A 15,192-nucleotide genomic window follows, 5' to 3' on the forward strand; every position below is an offset into this window, starting at 1 on the left:
TCAAGTCCACGCTGGGGGACGCTGACCGGGAGCGCGAAGCCATGCTGGGCATGGAATAATTAATGCAATAATTAACGGAATTATTAATTTTACCCCTCCCATGTCCCCAGGGCCTGATCACAGCCCACGAGCAGTTCAAGTCCACGCTGGGCGACGCTGACCGGGAGCGCGAGGCCATGCTGGGCATGGAATAATTAATGCAATAATTAACGGAATTATTAATTTGTCCCCAGGGATTGATCACAGCCCACGAGCAGTTCAAGTCCACGCTGGGTGACGCTGACCGGGAGCGCAGGGCCATCCTGGGAATGGAATAATTAATGCAATAATTAATGCAATAATTAATGCAATAATTAATTTGTCCCAAGGGCCTGATCACAGCCCACGAGCAGTTCAAGTCCTCGCTGGGGGACGCAGACCGGGAGCGCGAGGCCATGCTGGGCATGGAATAATTAATGCAATAATTAATGCAATAATTAATGCAATAATTAATTTGACCCCTCCCATGTCCCCAGGGATTGATCACAGCCCACGAGCAGTTCAAGTCCACCCTGGGGGACGCAGACCGGGAGCGCGGGGCCATGCTGGGCATGGAATAATTAATGCATTAATTAATAGAATTATTAATTTGACCTCTCCCATGTCCTCAGGGATTGATCACAGCCCACGAGCAGTTCAAGTCCACGCTGGGCGATGCTGACCGGGAGCGCGGGGCCATCCTGGGCATGGAATAATTAATGCAATAATTAATGCAATAATTAATTTGTCCCCAGGGCCTGATCACAGCCCACGAGCAGTTCAAGTCCACCCTGGGCGATGCTGACCGGGAGCGCGAGGCCATGCTGGGCATGGAATAATTAATGCAATAATTAATGCAATAATTAATGCAATAATTAATTTGTCCCCTGCAGGGATTGATCACAGCCCACGAGCAGTTCAAGTCCACGCTGGGTGATGCTGACCGGGAGCGCGAGGCCATCCTGGGCATGGAATAATTAATGCAATAATTAATGCAATAATTAATGCAATAATTAACGGAATTATTAATTTGACCTCTCCCATGTCCCCAGGGATTGATCACAGCCCACGAGCAGTTCAAGTCCACGCTGGGGGACGCTGACTGGGAGCGCGAGGCCACTCTGGGCATGGAATAATTAATGCAATAATTAATGCAATAATTAATGCAATAATTAATTTGTCCCCAGGGATTGATCACAGCCCACGAGCAGTTCAAGTCCACGCTGGGCGATGCAGACCGGGAGCGCGAGGCCATGCTGGGCATGGAATAATTAATGCAATAATTCATGGAATAATTAATGCAATAATTAATTTGACCCCTCCCATGTCCCCGGGGATTGATCACAGCCCACGAGCAGTTCAAGTCCACGCTGGGGACACGGACCGGGACCACAAGGCCATGCTGGGAATAGAATAATTAATGCAATAATTAATGCAATAATTAATTTGTCCTCAGGGATTGATCACAGCCCACGAGCAGTTCAAATCCACGCTGGGCGATGCAGACCGGGAGCGCGAGGCCATCCTGGGCATGGAATAATTAATGCAATAATTAATGCAATAATTAACGGAATTATTAATTTTACCCCTCCCATGTCCCCAGGGATTGATCACAGCCCACGAGCAGTTCAAGTCCTCGATGGGGGACACAGACCGGGAGCGCGAGGCCATGCTGGGAATAGAATAATTAATGCAATAATTAATGCAATAATTAATTTGTCCCCAGGGATTGATCACAGCCCACGAGCAGTTCAAGTCCACGCTGGGCGACGCTGACCGGGAGCGCGAGGCCATGCTGGGCATGGAATAATTAATGCAATAATTCATGGAATAATTAATGCAATAATTAATGCAATAATTAATTTGTCCCCAGGGATTGATCACAGCCCACGAGCAGTTCAAGTCCACGCTGGGGGACGCTGACCGGGAGCGCGGGGCCATCCTGGGCATCCAGGCCGAGGCCCAGCGCCTGGCGGAGCTGCAGGGGCTGCAGCTGCCCACGGGCAACCCCTACACCTCGGTCACGGCCCAGGTCATCAACTCCAAGTGGGAGCGGGTACGGGGACGGCCTTCCTCCCTTTTCCCACCTTTTCCCACTTTTTCCCACCTTTTTCCCCGCTTTTCCCCCTTTTTTCCACTTTTTCCCACTTTTTTCCCACCCTTTTCCCCACTTTTCTTTCTGTTTTTCCCCACTTTTTTCCCACTCTTCCCGCCCTTTTCCCCACTTTTCTTTCTGTTTTTTCCCACCCTTTTTCCCACTTTTCCTACCCCTTTTCCCACCTTTTTCCACTTTTTCCCCTCTTTTCCTGCCTTTTTCCCCTCTTTTCCCACTTTTTCCCCTCTTTTCCCCTCTTTTCCCACTTTTTCCCTCTTTTCCCACTTTTTCCCCTCTTTTCCCACCTTTTCCCCTCTTTTCCCACTTTTTTCCCACTTTTCCCACCCTTTTCCCCGCTTTTCTTTTTGTTTTTTCCCACTTTTTTTCCCACTTTTCCTGCCCTTTTTCCCGCCTTACCCACTCATTTTTCCCACCCTTTTTCCCACTTTTCCTACCTTTTTTCCCACTTTTCCTGACCTTTTTCTCACCTTTCCCATCCTTTTTCCCACCTTTCTTTCTGTTTTTCCCACTTTTCCCACCTTTTTCCCACTTTTTCCCCTCTTTTCCCACTTTTTCCCCTCTTTTCCCACTTTTTTCCCACTTTTCCCACCCTTTTCCCCACTTTTCTTTCTGTTTTTCCCCACTTTTTTCCCACTTTTCCTGCCCTTTTTCCCGCCTTACCCACTCATTTTTCCCACCCTTTTTCCCACTTTTCCTACCCCTTTTTCCACCTTTCTTGCTGTTTTCTCCCACCTTTCCCATCCTTTTTCCCACCTTTCCTACCTTTTTTCCCACTTTTCCCGACCTTTTTCCCACCTTTCCCATCCTTTTTCCCACCTTTCTTTCTGTTTTTCCCACTTTTCCCACCTTTTTTCCCACCTTTCTTTCTGTTTTTTCCCCTTTCCCGCCTTTTTTCCCACTTTTCCCACCGTTTTTCCCATCTTTCCCCCCCTTTCCCCATTTTCCTACCATTTTCCACCTTTCCCCTTTTTCTGCAGTTTTCCCCATTTTCCTGCAGTTTCCCCCCTTTCTCCTACAATTTTTCCTCTTTCCCAGCAGGGTTTTCCACCCTTTTCCCATTTTTTCCCATTTTCCTGATTTCCCAGCAGCATTTCCCACCCCTTTCCCATTTTTCCCCGAATTTCCCAGTTTCCCAGCAGCATTTCCCTTTTTTTTTCCAATTTCCCAATTCCCATTTCACGATTTCCCATTTTTTCCCATTTCCCAGTTTCCCAGCAGCATTTCCCATATTTTTTCCCATTTCCCATTTTTTCCCATTTTTCCCAATTTCCCCCTTTCCCAGCAGCATTTCCCATATCTTTTTCCCATTTCCCAATTCCCAGCAGCATTTCCCTTTTTTTTCCCATTTCCCATTTTTTTCCCATTTTTCCCAGTTTCCCAGCAGCATTTCCCTTTTTTTTCCCATTTTTTCCCATTTTCCCACAGCATTTCCCATATTCTTTTTCCCAAATTTCCCATTTCCCACAATTTTTTCCATCATTTTTTCCCTTTCCCCATTTCCCATTTCCATTTCCCTCTTCCCATTTCCCATATTTTTTCCCTTTCCCAGCAGCATTTCCCATACCTTTTTCCCATTTCCCATATTTTTTCCCATTTCCCATATTTTTTCCCATTTTTCCCAGTTTCCCAGCAGCATCTCCCATATCTTTTTCCCATTTCCCATATCTTTTTCCCATTTCCCATATTTTTTCCCCCTTTCCCAGCAGCATCTCCCGTGTTTTTCCCCATTTCCCACGGTTTCTCCCCATTTTCCCCGTCCCAGGTGCAGCAGTTGGTGCCCAAGCGGGATCAGGCGCTGCAGGAGGAGCAGAACCGGCAGAACTCCAACGAGCACCTGAGGAGACAATTCGGGAGCCAGGCCAACCGTGTGGGGCCCTGGATCCAGACCAAGATGGAGGTCAGGAACCACCAGGAACTGGGAATGGTGGGATGGTGGGATGGAGATGTGGAGATGGAGATGTGGATGTGATGGGGATGGTATTCAGGAGCAGCAACCTGGGCCCTGGGTCCGACAGATGGAGGTCGGAACACCACCCCAAGGAATACTGGACATGGATGATGGGATGGAGATGATGGAGATGGTGGAGATGGTGGAGATGGGTTCAGTTCAGGAGCCAGGCCAACCGTGTGGGGCCCTGGATCCAGACCAAGATGGAGGTCAGGAACCACCAGGAATACTGGGAATGGTGGGATGGAGATGGTGGAGATGGAGATGATGGAGATGGTGGGATGGAGATGTGGAGATGGTGGAGATGATGGAGATGGTGGAGATGATGGAGATGTGGAGATGGTGGAGATGGGTTCAGTTCGGGAGCCAGGCCAACCGTGTGGGGCCCTGGATCCAGACCAAGATGGAGGTCAGGAACCACCACCCCCAAACTGGGAATACTGGGAGCACTGGGATGGTGGAGATGATGGAGATGGTGGGGATGGTGGAAATGGTGGAGATGGAGATGATGGGGATGGTGGAATGATGGAGATGATGGAGATATGGAATGGTGGAGAGGGTGGAGATGGTGGAATCCGCTCTGGAATCAGCCAGGAAGATCCGGTGGGCTTCTGGAAAGGCCGGGATCGTTGGGATTCCACACCTCTGGAATGGAACCCTCCGTGGCCATGTCCCCAGGAGATCGGGCAGAAATGGTGGAGATGGAGACAGGGATGGTGGGATGGTGACGTGGTAGAGATGGTGGAGATGGTGGAGATGGAGAAGGTGAAAATGGTGGGGATGGTGGGGAAGGTGGAGATGGAGATGGTGGAGATGGTGGAATGATGGAGATGATGGAGATGGTGGAGATGATGGAATCAGCTCTGGAATGGCCCTGGTGGGATCTGGTGGGACCGGGATCGTTGGGATTGACCAGCTCTGGAATGGAATCCCCCCAGGAGATCGGGCGCATCTCCATCGAGATGAACGGGATGGAATGCCTGCCTTAGGGATCTGGTGGGATCTGGTGGGATCTGGTGGGATTGACCAGCTGTGGAATGTCCCCCCAGGAGATCGGGCGCATCTCCATCGAGATGAACGGGATGGAATTCCATCCCTGCCTTAGGGATCTGGGATCAGGATGATCTGGTGGGATTGACCAGCTGTGGAATGTCCCCCCAGGAGATCGGGCGCATCTCCATCGAGATGAAGGGGATGGAATTCCTGCCTTGGGGATCTGGTGGGATCTGGTGGGACCGGGATCATTGGGATTGACCAGCTCTGGAATGTCCCCCCAGGAGATCGGGCGCATCTCCATCGAGATGAACGGGATGGAATTCCTGCCTTAGGGATCTGGGATCACCATGGGGATCCGGTGGGATTGACCATCTCTGGAATGTCCCCCCAGGAGATCGGGCGCATCTCCATCGAGATGAACGGCACCCTGGAGGACCAGCTGAGCCACCTGAAGGAGTACGAGCAGAACATCGTGGAGTACAAGCCCAACCTGGAGCTGCTGGAGCAGCAGCACCAGCTGGTGCAGGAGGCGCTCATCTTCGACAACCAGCACTCCAACTACACCATGGAGGTGGGGCCTGGGCCCACCACGGGGGTTGGGGGTCAGCCCAAGGAGATTTGGGGTCAACCCAAGGAGATTTGGGGTCAACCCAAGGAGATTTGGGGTCACCAAGGAGATTTGGGGTCACCAAGGACATTTGGGGTCAATCCAAGGAGATTTGGGGTCAATCCAAGGAGATTTGGGGTCGTCCCAAGGAGATTTGGGGTCACCAAGGAGATTTGGGGTCACCAAGGAGATTTGGGGTCAATCCAAGGAGATTTGGGGTCAATCCAAGGAGATTTGGGGTCAACCCAAGGAGATTTGGGGTCAATCCAAGGAGATTTGGGGTCACCAAGGAGATTTGGGGTCGATTCAAGGAGATTCGAGGTTGTCCCAAGGAGATTTGGGGTCAATCCAAGGAGATTTGAGGTTGTCCCAAGGAGATTTGGGGTCAATCCAAGGGGGTTTGGGGTCACCAAGGAGATTTGGGGTCAATCCAAGGAGATTCGAGGTTGTCCCAAGGGGATTTGGGGGCACCAAAGGGATTTGGGGTCAATCCAAGGAGATTCGAGGTTGTCCCAAGGGGATTTGGGGTCACCAAAGGGATTTGGGATCATTCCAAGGGGCTTTGGGGTCAACCCAAGGGGATTTGGGGTCATTCCAAGGGGGTTTGGGGTCATTCCAAGGGGGTTTGGGGTCCACCCAAGGAGATTTGGGGTCAATCCAAGGAGATTTGGGGTCAATCCAAGGAGATTCGAGGTTGTCCCAAGGGAATTTGGGGGCACCAAAGGGATTTGGGGTCAATCCAAGGAGATTTGGGGTCACCAAGGAGATTTGGGGTCAACCCAAGGAGATTTGGGGTCAATCCAAGGAGATTTGGGGTCAACCCAAGGAGATTTGGGGTCAACCCAAGGAGATTTGGGGTCATCCCAAGGAGATTTGGGGTCAATCCAAGGAGATTTGGGGTCACCAAGGAGATTTGGGGTCAATCCAAGGAGATTTGGGGTCACCAAGGAGATTTGGGGTCACCAAGGACATTTGGGGTCAATCCAAGGAGATTTGGGGTCGAACCAAGGAGATTTGGGGTCAACCCAAGGAGATTTGGGGTCAATCCAAGGAGATTTGGGGTCACCAAGGAGATTTGGGGTCAATCCAAGGGGATTTGGGGTCAACCCGAGGAGATTTGGGGTCACCAAGGAGATTTGGGGGCACCAAAGGGATTTGGGGTCAACCCAAGGAGATTTGGCATCACCAAGGAGATCTGGGGTCAACCCGAGGAGATTTGGGTCAACCCAAGGACATTTGGGGTCACCAAGGAGATTTGGGGTCACCAAGGACATTTAGGGTCAATCCAAGGAGATTCGAGGTCATCCCAAGGGGATTTGGGGTCATTCCAAGGGGGTTTGGGGTCATTCCAAGGAGATTTGGGGTCAATCCAAGGAGATTTGGGGTCACCAAGGAGATTTGGGGTCAACCCAAGGGGGTTTGGGGTCACCAAGGAGATTTGGGGTCAATCCAAGGAGATTTGGGGTCACCAAGGAGATTTGGGGTCACCACGGAGATTTGGGGTCAATCCAAGGAGATTTGGGGTCAACCCAAGGACATTTGGGGTCACCAAGGAGATTTGGGGTCACCAAGGACATTTGGGGTCAACCCGAGGAGATTTGGGGTCAATCCAAGGAGATTTGGGGTCACCAAGGAGATTCGAGGTTGTCCCAAGGGGATTTGGGGGCACCAAAGGGATTTGGGGTCAATCCAAGGAGATTTGGGGTCAATCCAAGGAGATTTGAGGTTGTCCCAAGGGGATTTGGGGTCACCAAGGACATTTGGGGTCAACCCAAGGAGATTTGGGGTCAACCCAAGGAGATTTGGGGTCGATCCAAGGACATTTGGGGTCAACCCAAGGAGATTTGGGGTCAACCCAAGGGGGTTTGGGGTCAACCCAAGGGGATTTGGGGTCATTCCAAGGACATTTGGGGTCAATCCAAGGGATTTGGGGTCAATCCAAGGAGATTTGGGGTCAACCCAAGGAGATTTGGGGTCACCAAGGACATTTGGGGTCAATCCAAGGAGATTTACAGTCAACCCGAGGAGATTTGGGGTCAATCCAAGGAGATTTGAGGTTGTCCCAAGGGGATTTGGGATCATTCCAAGGGGGTTTGGGGTCATCTGGGGGATCGGGACAATCCCATGGGCCCCGGATCCCTCCCAAGGGGATCAGGGTGCTCCCGTGGGCACTGGGTCCCATCCTGGGGGATCAGAACAATCCTTTGGGCACTGAATCCCTCCTGTGGGGATCAGGACAATCCTGTGGTCACCAGATCCCTGCCAAGGTGCTCAGGTTGATCCCAAGGTCACCGGATCCCTCTCAGGATGATCCCAGATCCCCCCAGGGTGCTCCCAGACCCCCCCAGGGTGCTCAGGGTGCTCCCAGATCCCCCAGGGTGCTCAGGGTGCTCCCAGATCCCCTCAGGGTGCTCCCAGATGGCCCCAGGGTGCTCCCAGATCGCCCCAGGGTGCTCAGGGTGCTCCCAGACCCCCCCAGGGTGCTCAGGGTGCTCCCAGATCGCCCCAGGGTGCTCCCAGACGGCCCCAGGGTGCTCAGGGTGCTCCCAGATTCCCCCAGGATGATCCCAGATCCCCCCAGGGTGCTCAGGGTGCTCAGGGTGCTCCCAGATCCCCCCAGGGTGCTCCCAGATTGCCCCAGGGTGCTCAGGGTGCTCCCAGATGGCCCCAGGGTGCTCAGGGTGCTCCCAGATCGCCCCAGGGTGCTCCCAGATCCCCCCCAGGGTGCTCAGGGTGCTCCCAGATCGCCCCAGGGTGCTCAGGGCGCTCCGTTTCCCCCCCGTTTCCCGCAGCACCTGCGCGTGGGCTGGGAGCAGCTGCTGACCACGATCGCCCGAACCATCAACGAGGTGGAGAACCAGATCCTGACGCGCGACGCCAAGGGCATCAGCCAGGAGCAGATGCAGGAGTTCCGCGCCTCCTTCAACCACTTCGACAAGGTCGGGGCTCCCGGGGGTCCGGGGGGATTTGGGATCCACCATGGAATGGGGGAGCTGCTCCTGTTTTCCCTCATTTCCCCCATTTTTTCCCTCATTTTCCCCATTTTTCCCTCATTTTCCCCCATTTTTTCCCTCATTTTCCCCCTTTTTTCCCCCATTTTTTCCCTCATTTCCCCCATTTTTCCCTCATTTCCCCCCATTTTTTCCCTCATTTTCCCCATTTTTTCCTCATTTTCCCCCATTTTTCCCTCATTTCCCCCATTTTTTCCCTCATTTCCTCCCATTTTTCCCTCATTTCCCCCATTTTTCCCTCATTTCCCCCCATTTTTCCCCCATTTTTTCCCTCATTTTCCCCCATTTTTCTGTGTTTGCCCAGAACCACGGTGGTGCCCTGGGCCCTGAGGGATCCCAGGGGATCTGGAGGATTTGGGATCCCGTTTTCCCTCATTTTCCCCCATTTTTCCCCGTTTGCTCAGGACCATGGGGATCCCAGGGGATCTGGGGGATTTGGGATCCCGTTTTCCCTCATTTTCCCTCATTTTCCCCCATTTTTCCCCGTTTGCTCAGGATCACGGCGGGGCCCTGGGCCCTGAGGAGTTCAAGGCCTGTTTGATCAGCCTGGGCTACGACGTGGAGAACGACCGGCAGGTACGGCTGCTTCATCCTCATCTTCATCGTCATCCTCGTCCTCATCCTCATCCTCATCCTCATCCTCGTCCTCATCCTCATCCTCGTCCTCATCCTCATCCTCGTCCTCATCCTCATCCTCGTCCTCATCCTCATCCTCGTCCTCATCCTCATCCTCATCCTCATCCTCGTCCTCATCCTCATCCTCGTCCTCATCCTCATCCTCGTCCTCATCCTCATCCTCGTCCTCATCCTCATCCTCGTCCTCGTCCTCATCCTCATCCTCATCCTCATCCTCGTCCTCGTCCTCATCCTCGTCCTCATCCTCGTCCTCATCCTCGTCCTCATCCTCGTCCTCATCCTCGTCCTCGTCCTCATCCTCGTCCTCGTCCTCATCCTCATCCTCATCCTCGTCCTCATCCTCGTCCTCATCCTCATCCTCATCCTCATCCTCTCCTTCCTTCCTTCCTTAATCCCTTCCTAAATTCCTTCCTAAATTCCTTCCTAAATTCTTTCCTAAATCCCATGCTTCCTAAATTCCTAAATTCCTTCCTAAATTCCTTCCATCCTAAATTCCTTCCTAAATTCCTAAATCCCTTCCTAAATTCCTTCCTAAATTCCTAAATTCCTAAATTCCTTCCTTCTTTCCTAAATTTTTAAATTCCTTCCTTCCAAAATTCCTTCCTAAATTCCTTCCCTCCTAAATTCCTTCCTAAATTCCTTCCTAAATTCCTAAATTCCTAAATTCCTTCCTAAATTCCTAAATTCCTTCCTTCCTAAATTCCTTCCTTCCTAAATTCCTTCCTAAATTCCTTCCTTCCTAAATTCCTTCCTTCCTAAATTCCTTCCTAAATTCCTTCCATCCTAAATTCCTTTCTAAATTCCTTCCTAAATTGCTTCCATCCTAAATTCCTTCCTAAATTCCAAAATTCCTTCCTGAATTCCTTCCTAATTTCCTAAATTCCTTCCTAAATTCCAAAATTCCTTCCTAAATTGCTTCCATCCTAAATTCCTAAATTCCTAAATTGCTTCCATCCTAAATTCCTTCCTAAATTCCAAAATTCCTCAATTCCTCAATTCCTTCCTCCCATTCCTTCCCTCCATTTCTGGGCCGGTTTTCTCCTCTAACGGATTCTCTGCTTTTCTCTCCTCTCCTTCCTCCTCCTCCTCCTCCTCCTCCTCCTCTCCTCCCGCAGCCCAAGCGCCGCTCGGCCTCCAACGATTTCCGCGCCCTGCTGGGCTCTGCAGGATCCGGCCTGGTAACTCCACTTTTCCTCTTTTTCTGCTTTTTCCTCCCTTTTTTCACCTTTTTTTTCCTCCTTTTTCCCTCCTTTTTCCCTCTTTTTTTCCATCCTTTTTCCAGCCTTTTTTCCCTCCTTTTTCGTCCTTTTTTCCTCCTTTTTCGTCCTTTTTTCCTCCTTTTGCCATCATTTTTCCTCCTTTTTCCATCCTTTTTTCCTCGTTTTTCCCCTCCTTTTTCCCATCTTTTTTCCATCCTTTTTTCCCTCCTTTCTTCCATCCTTTTTTCCTCCTTTTTTCCCTCCTTTTTCGTCCTTTTTTCCTCCTTTTTCGTCCTTTTTTCCTCCTTTTGCCATCCTTTTTTCTTTGTTTTTCCCCTCCTTTTCCCCACCCTTTTTCCATCCTTTTTTTCCTCCTTTCTTCCATCCTTTTTTCCTCCTTTTATTCCTCCTTTCTTCCTCCTTTTTCCATCCTTTTTTCCATCCTTTTTTCTTCTTTTTCACCTTTGATTTCCTCTTTTTTCCATCTTTTTTTCCTCCTTTTTCCATCTTATTTTCCATTTTATTTTCCATCCATTTTTCCTCCTATTTTCCTTCTTTTTTCCATCTTTTTTCCTCCTTTTTTCCTCCTTTTTCCAATCCTTTTTCCATCCTTTTTTCCCCATCCTTTTTTCCTCTTTTTTCCTCTTTTTTCGTAGTTTTTTCCTCCTTTTCCCAACCTTTTTTCTTTTCATTTTCCTCCTTATTCCTGCTTTTTCGCCTTTGATTTCCTCCTTTTTCCCTCCTTTTTTCCATCCTTTTTTTCCTCCTTTTTCCATCCTTTTTTCCTTCTTTTGTCCTAATTTTTTCACCTTTGATTTCCTCCTTTTTCCATCATTTTTTCCTCCTTTTTTCCTATTTTTTCCATCCTTCTTCCTTCTTTTTTTCCTCCTTTTCCTGCCTTTTCATCTTTGATTTTCTCCTTCTTTCCATCCCTTTTCCTCCTCTTTTCTTCCTTTTTCCCCCCTTTTTCCATCCCATCCCCTCGGGGGGAGGACGAAGGGCAGGGTGAAAGTTCCAGAACCATGGAAAACCCCCCCAGTTCCCTGGTGGAACGTTCTGGAATGCCCTGGAAAACCCCCCCCAATTCCCGGGTGGAACGTTCTGGAATGCCCTGGGCACCAGCAGAGCCCCCCAATTCCCTGGTGGAACGTTCTGGAAACCCCCCCAGTTCCCTGGTGGAACGTTCTGGAACGCCCTGGGCACCAGCAGAGCCCCCCCAATTCCCTGTGAGAACGTTCTGGAACGCCCTGGGCACCAGCAGCACCCCCCAGTTCCCTGGTGGAACGTTCTGGAAACCCCCCCCAGTTCCCTGGTGGAACGTTCTGGAACGCCCTGGAAAACCCCCCCAATTCCCTGGTGGAACGTTCTGGAAACCCCCCCAGTTCCCTGGTGGAACGTTCTGGAACGCCCTGGGCACCAGCAGCGCCCCCCAGTTCCCTGGTGGAACGTTCTGAAACCCCCCCAGTTCCCTGGTGGAACGTTCTGGAAACCCCCCCAGTTCCCTGGTGGAACGTTCTGGAAACCCCCCAGTTCCCTGGTGGAACGTTCTGGAAACCCCCCCAGTTCCCTGGTGGAACGTTCTGGAAACCCCCCCAGTTCCCTGGTGGAACGTTCTGGAACCAGCAGCACCCCCCCGTTCCGCAGGGCGACGCCGAGTTCCAGCGCATCATGGCCGTGGTGGATCCCAACGGCAGCGGCAGCGTCACCTTCCAGGCCTTCATCGACTTCATGTCCCGCGAGACCACGGACACGGACACGGCCGAGCAGGTCATCAACAGCTTCCGCGTGCTGGCCGGCGACAAGGTGGGCACGGGGGGAAATGGGGGGCTTGGGAACGGGGATTGGGGTGGTTCTGAGGGGTTTGGGGGGCTTGGGAACGGGGGAAAGCGGGGATTGAGGGGCCTGGGAACGGGGAAACGGGGATTGGGAACGGGGGAAACGGGGATTGGGGGGCTGAGGGGGGGGGGGGGAAGGGTGGGGGTGGATGGGAAACGGGATGGGGCGGATTGGAGGGGTTGGGGGCCTGGGAATGGGGGAAACGGGGATTGGGGGGCTTGGGAATGGGGGAAACGGGGATTGGGGGGCCTGGGAATGGGGGAAACGGGGTTTGGGAATGGGGGAAACGGGGATTGGGGTGGTTCTGAGGGGTTTGGGGGGCTTGGGAACGGGGGAAATGGGGATTGGGAATGGGGGAAATGGGGATTGGGGGGCTTGGGAATGGGGGAAACGGGGTTGGGAATGGGGGAAACGGGATTGGGGGTTCTGGGGTTGGGGGCTGGGAATGGGGAACGGGATTGGGGGCTTGGAATGGGGAAACGGGATTGGGCTGTGGGGGGATGTTGGGGTGGTTCTGGGGGTTTGGGGTGGTTCTGGGGTTTGGGGGGATCCGTGGGAACGTGGATTTGGAGAGCCTTCAAGATCATCAGTCCCCTGGTGGCATCGCTGACACTGGCACTCGGTTAACCCCCATTTTTCCCCATTTTTTCTCCATTTTCCCCCCCATTTCCCCCTGGGTTTTCCCCATTTGCCCCCCATTTCCCCCATTCTCCCGCCATTTTCCCATTTCTTCCCATTTCCCCTCATTTTCCCCTCATTTCCCTCCATTCTCCCCCCATTTCTCCCCCATTTCCTCCATTTCTTCCCATTTTTTTCCCATTTCCCCATTTCCCCATTCTCCCCCCTTTCCCCCTCCGTTTCTCCCCATTTTCTCCCATTCCCCCCCATTTCCCCCATTTTTTCCCCAACTTCCCCCCATTTACCCCTGTTTTTTCCCAATTTCCCCCCATTTTTCCCCATTTTAACTCCCATTCCTCCCCCCTCATTTTCCCCCCATATTTTCCCCATTTTTCCCCCATTTTCCCCCCATTTTCCCCGTTTTTCCCCATTTTCCCCCATTTTCCCCCGTATTTTTCCCCATTTTTCCTCATTTTCCCCCATATTTTCCCCATTTTTCCCCCATTTTCCCCCTGTTTTTCCCATTTTCCCCCATTTCCCCCCCCATTTTCCCCCTGTATTTTTCCCGTTTTTTCCCCCCATTTACCCCTATTTTTTCCCCAATTTCCCCCCCATTTTTCCTCCATTTTTCTCCCATTTTCCCCCATTTTTTCCCCATTTCCCCCCCATTTTCCCCCTGTGTTTTTCCCCATTTTCCCCCCGTATTTCCCCCATTTACCCCTGTTTTTTCCCCATTTTCCCCCCATTTTTCTCCCATTTTCCCCCCGTATTTTTCCCATTTTTCCCTCCCATTTTTCCCCCATTTCCCCCCCCCATTTCCCCTGTTTTTCCCCATTTTCCCCCCATTTTTCCCCCCCATTTCCCCCGTTTTTCCCCATTTTCCCCCCATTTTTCCCCCATTTACCCCTGTTTTTTCCCCAATTTCCCCCCATTTTTCCTCCAATTTTCCCCATTTTCCCCCATTTTTCCCCATTTTCCCCCCATTTTTTCCCCCATTCCCCCCCCATTTTTCCTCCATTTTTCTCCCATTTTCCCCCATTTTTTCCCCCATTTTCCCCCGTGTTTTTCCCCATTTTTCCCCCATTTACCCCTGTTTTTTCCCCAATTTCCCCCCCATTTTTCTCCCATTTCCCCCCCATTTTCCCCCCATTTCCCCCCCCAGAACTACATCACGGCGGCGGAGCTGCGGCGGGAGCTGCCGGCGGCGCAGGCCGAGTACTGCATCGCGCGCATGGCGCCCTACGCCGGCCCCGACGCCGTGCCCGGCGCGCTGGACTACAAATCCTTCAGCACCGCGCTCTACGGCGAGAGCGACCTCTGAGCGGGACCCCCGGCACCCACCGGGACCCCCAAGGACCCCCCGGGATCCCCCAGGACCCCTCAGGATCCCCAAGGACCCCCCAGGATCCCTCAGGACCCCCAGGATCCTTCAGGACCCTCAGGATCCCCAAGGACCCTCCCCAGGATCCCGGATCCCTGAGGATCCCAAAATATCCCTGAGGATCCCCCAGGATCCCTGAGGATCCCCAAGGACCCCCCAGGATCCCCAAGGACCCCCCGGGATCCCTCAGGACCCCCAGGATTCCCAAGGACCCCTCAGGATCCATCAGACCCCTCAGGACCCCTCAGGATCCCCAAGGACCCCTCAGGATCCCTCAGGACCCCCAGGATCCCCAAGGACCCCTCAGGATCCCCAAGGACCCCACAGGATCCCCAAGGACCCCCCCCCAGGATTCCGGATCCCTGAGGATTCCAAATCCCTGAGGATCCCTCAGGACCCCCAGGATTCCCAAGGACCCACCGGGATCCCCAAGGACCCCCCAGGATCCCTCAGGACCCCCCAGGATCCCCAAGGACCCTCCCCAGGATCCCCCAGGACCCCTCAGGATCCCCAAGGACCCCTCAGGACCCCCAGGATCCCCAAGGACCCCTCAGGATCCCCAAGGACCCCCAGGATCCCTGAGGATCCCAAATCCCCAAGGATCCCAAATCCCTGAGGATCCCCCAGGACCCCTCAGACCCTACAGGATCCCTCAGGACCCCCAGATCCCCAAGGACCCCCCAGGATCCCCAAGGACCCCCCCCCCAGGATCCCAGATCCCTGAGGATCCCGGACCCCTGAGGATCCCCCAGGATTCCCGGGGATCCCAGACCCCTCACAGTCCCAAATCCCCCAGGATCCCTAAGGGTCCCTCAGGATTCCCGGG

General features: G+C 52.6%; 1 protein-coding gene across 7 annotated transcripts in view; it reads left to right on the plus strand.

Annotated features, from left to right (window-relative positions):
• The window catches only part of ACTN4 (actinin alpha 4), a 62,788-nt gene extending 48,156 nt beyond the window's left edge, over positions 1 to 14,632 (plus strand). For 3 of the 7 annotated variants that reach the window (XM_064738106.1, XM_064738105.1, XM_064738104.1), the window contains 8 exons: positions 1,892 to 2,074; positions 3,897 to 4,031; positions 5,470 to 5,649; positions 8,478 to 8,624; positions 9,192 to 9,272; positions 10,448 to 10,510; positions 12,176 to 12,334; positions 14,148 to 14,415. In XM_064738106.1, coding sequence (XP_064594176.1) covers positions 1,892 to 2,074; positions 3,897 to 4,031; positions 5,470 to 5,649; positions 8,478 to 8,624; positions 9,192 to 9,272; positions 10,448 to 10,510; positions 12,176 to 12,334; positions 14,148 to 14,306 — 1,107 coding nt within the window. In that variant the 3' untranslated portion in view covers positions 14,307 to 14,415. Of the gene's footprint in view, positions 1 to 1,891; positions 2,075 to 3,896; positions 4,032 to 5,469; positions 5,650 to 8,477; positions 8,625 to 9,191; positions 9,273 to 10,447; positions 10,511 to 12,175; positions 12,335 to 14,147; positions 14,416 to 14,613 lie in introns of those variants that run through there. The other 4 variants (XM_064738103.1, XM_064738102.1, XM_064738110.1 and 1 more) reach the window with 4 other exon arrangements.
• The last annotated feature ends 560 nt before the right edge of the window (positions 14,633 to 15,192 follow it).

Source organism: Zonotrichia leucophrys, unplaced genomic scaffold (genome assembly GCF_028769735.1).
Source record: "Zonotrichia leucophrys gambelii isolate GWCS_2022_RI unplaced genomic scaffold, RI_Zleu_2.0 Scaffold_175_98730, whole genome shotgun sequence".
NCBI lineage: Eukaryota > Metazoa > Chordata > Aves > Passeriformes > Passerellidae > Zonotrichia > Zonotrichia leucophrys.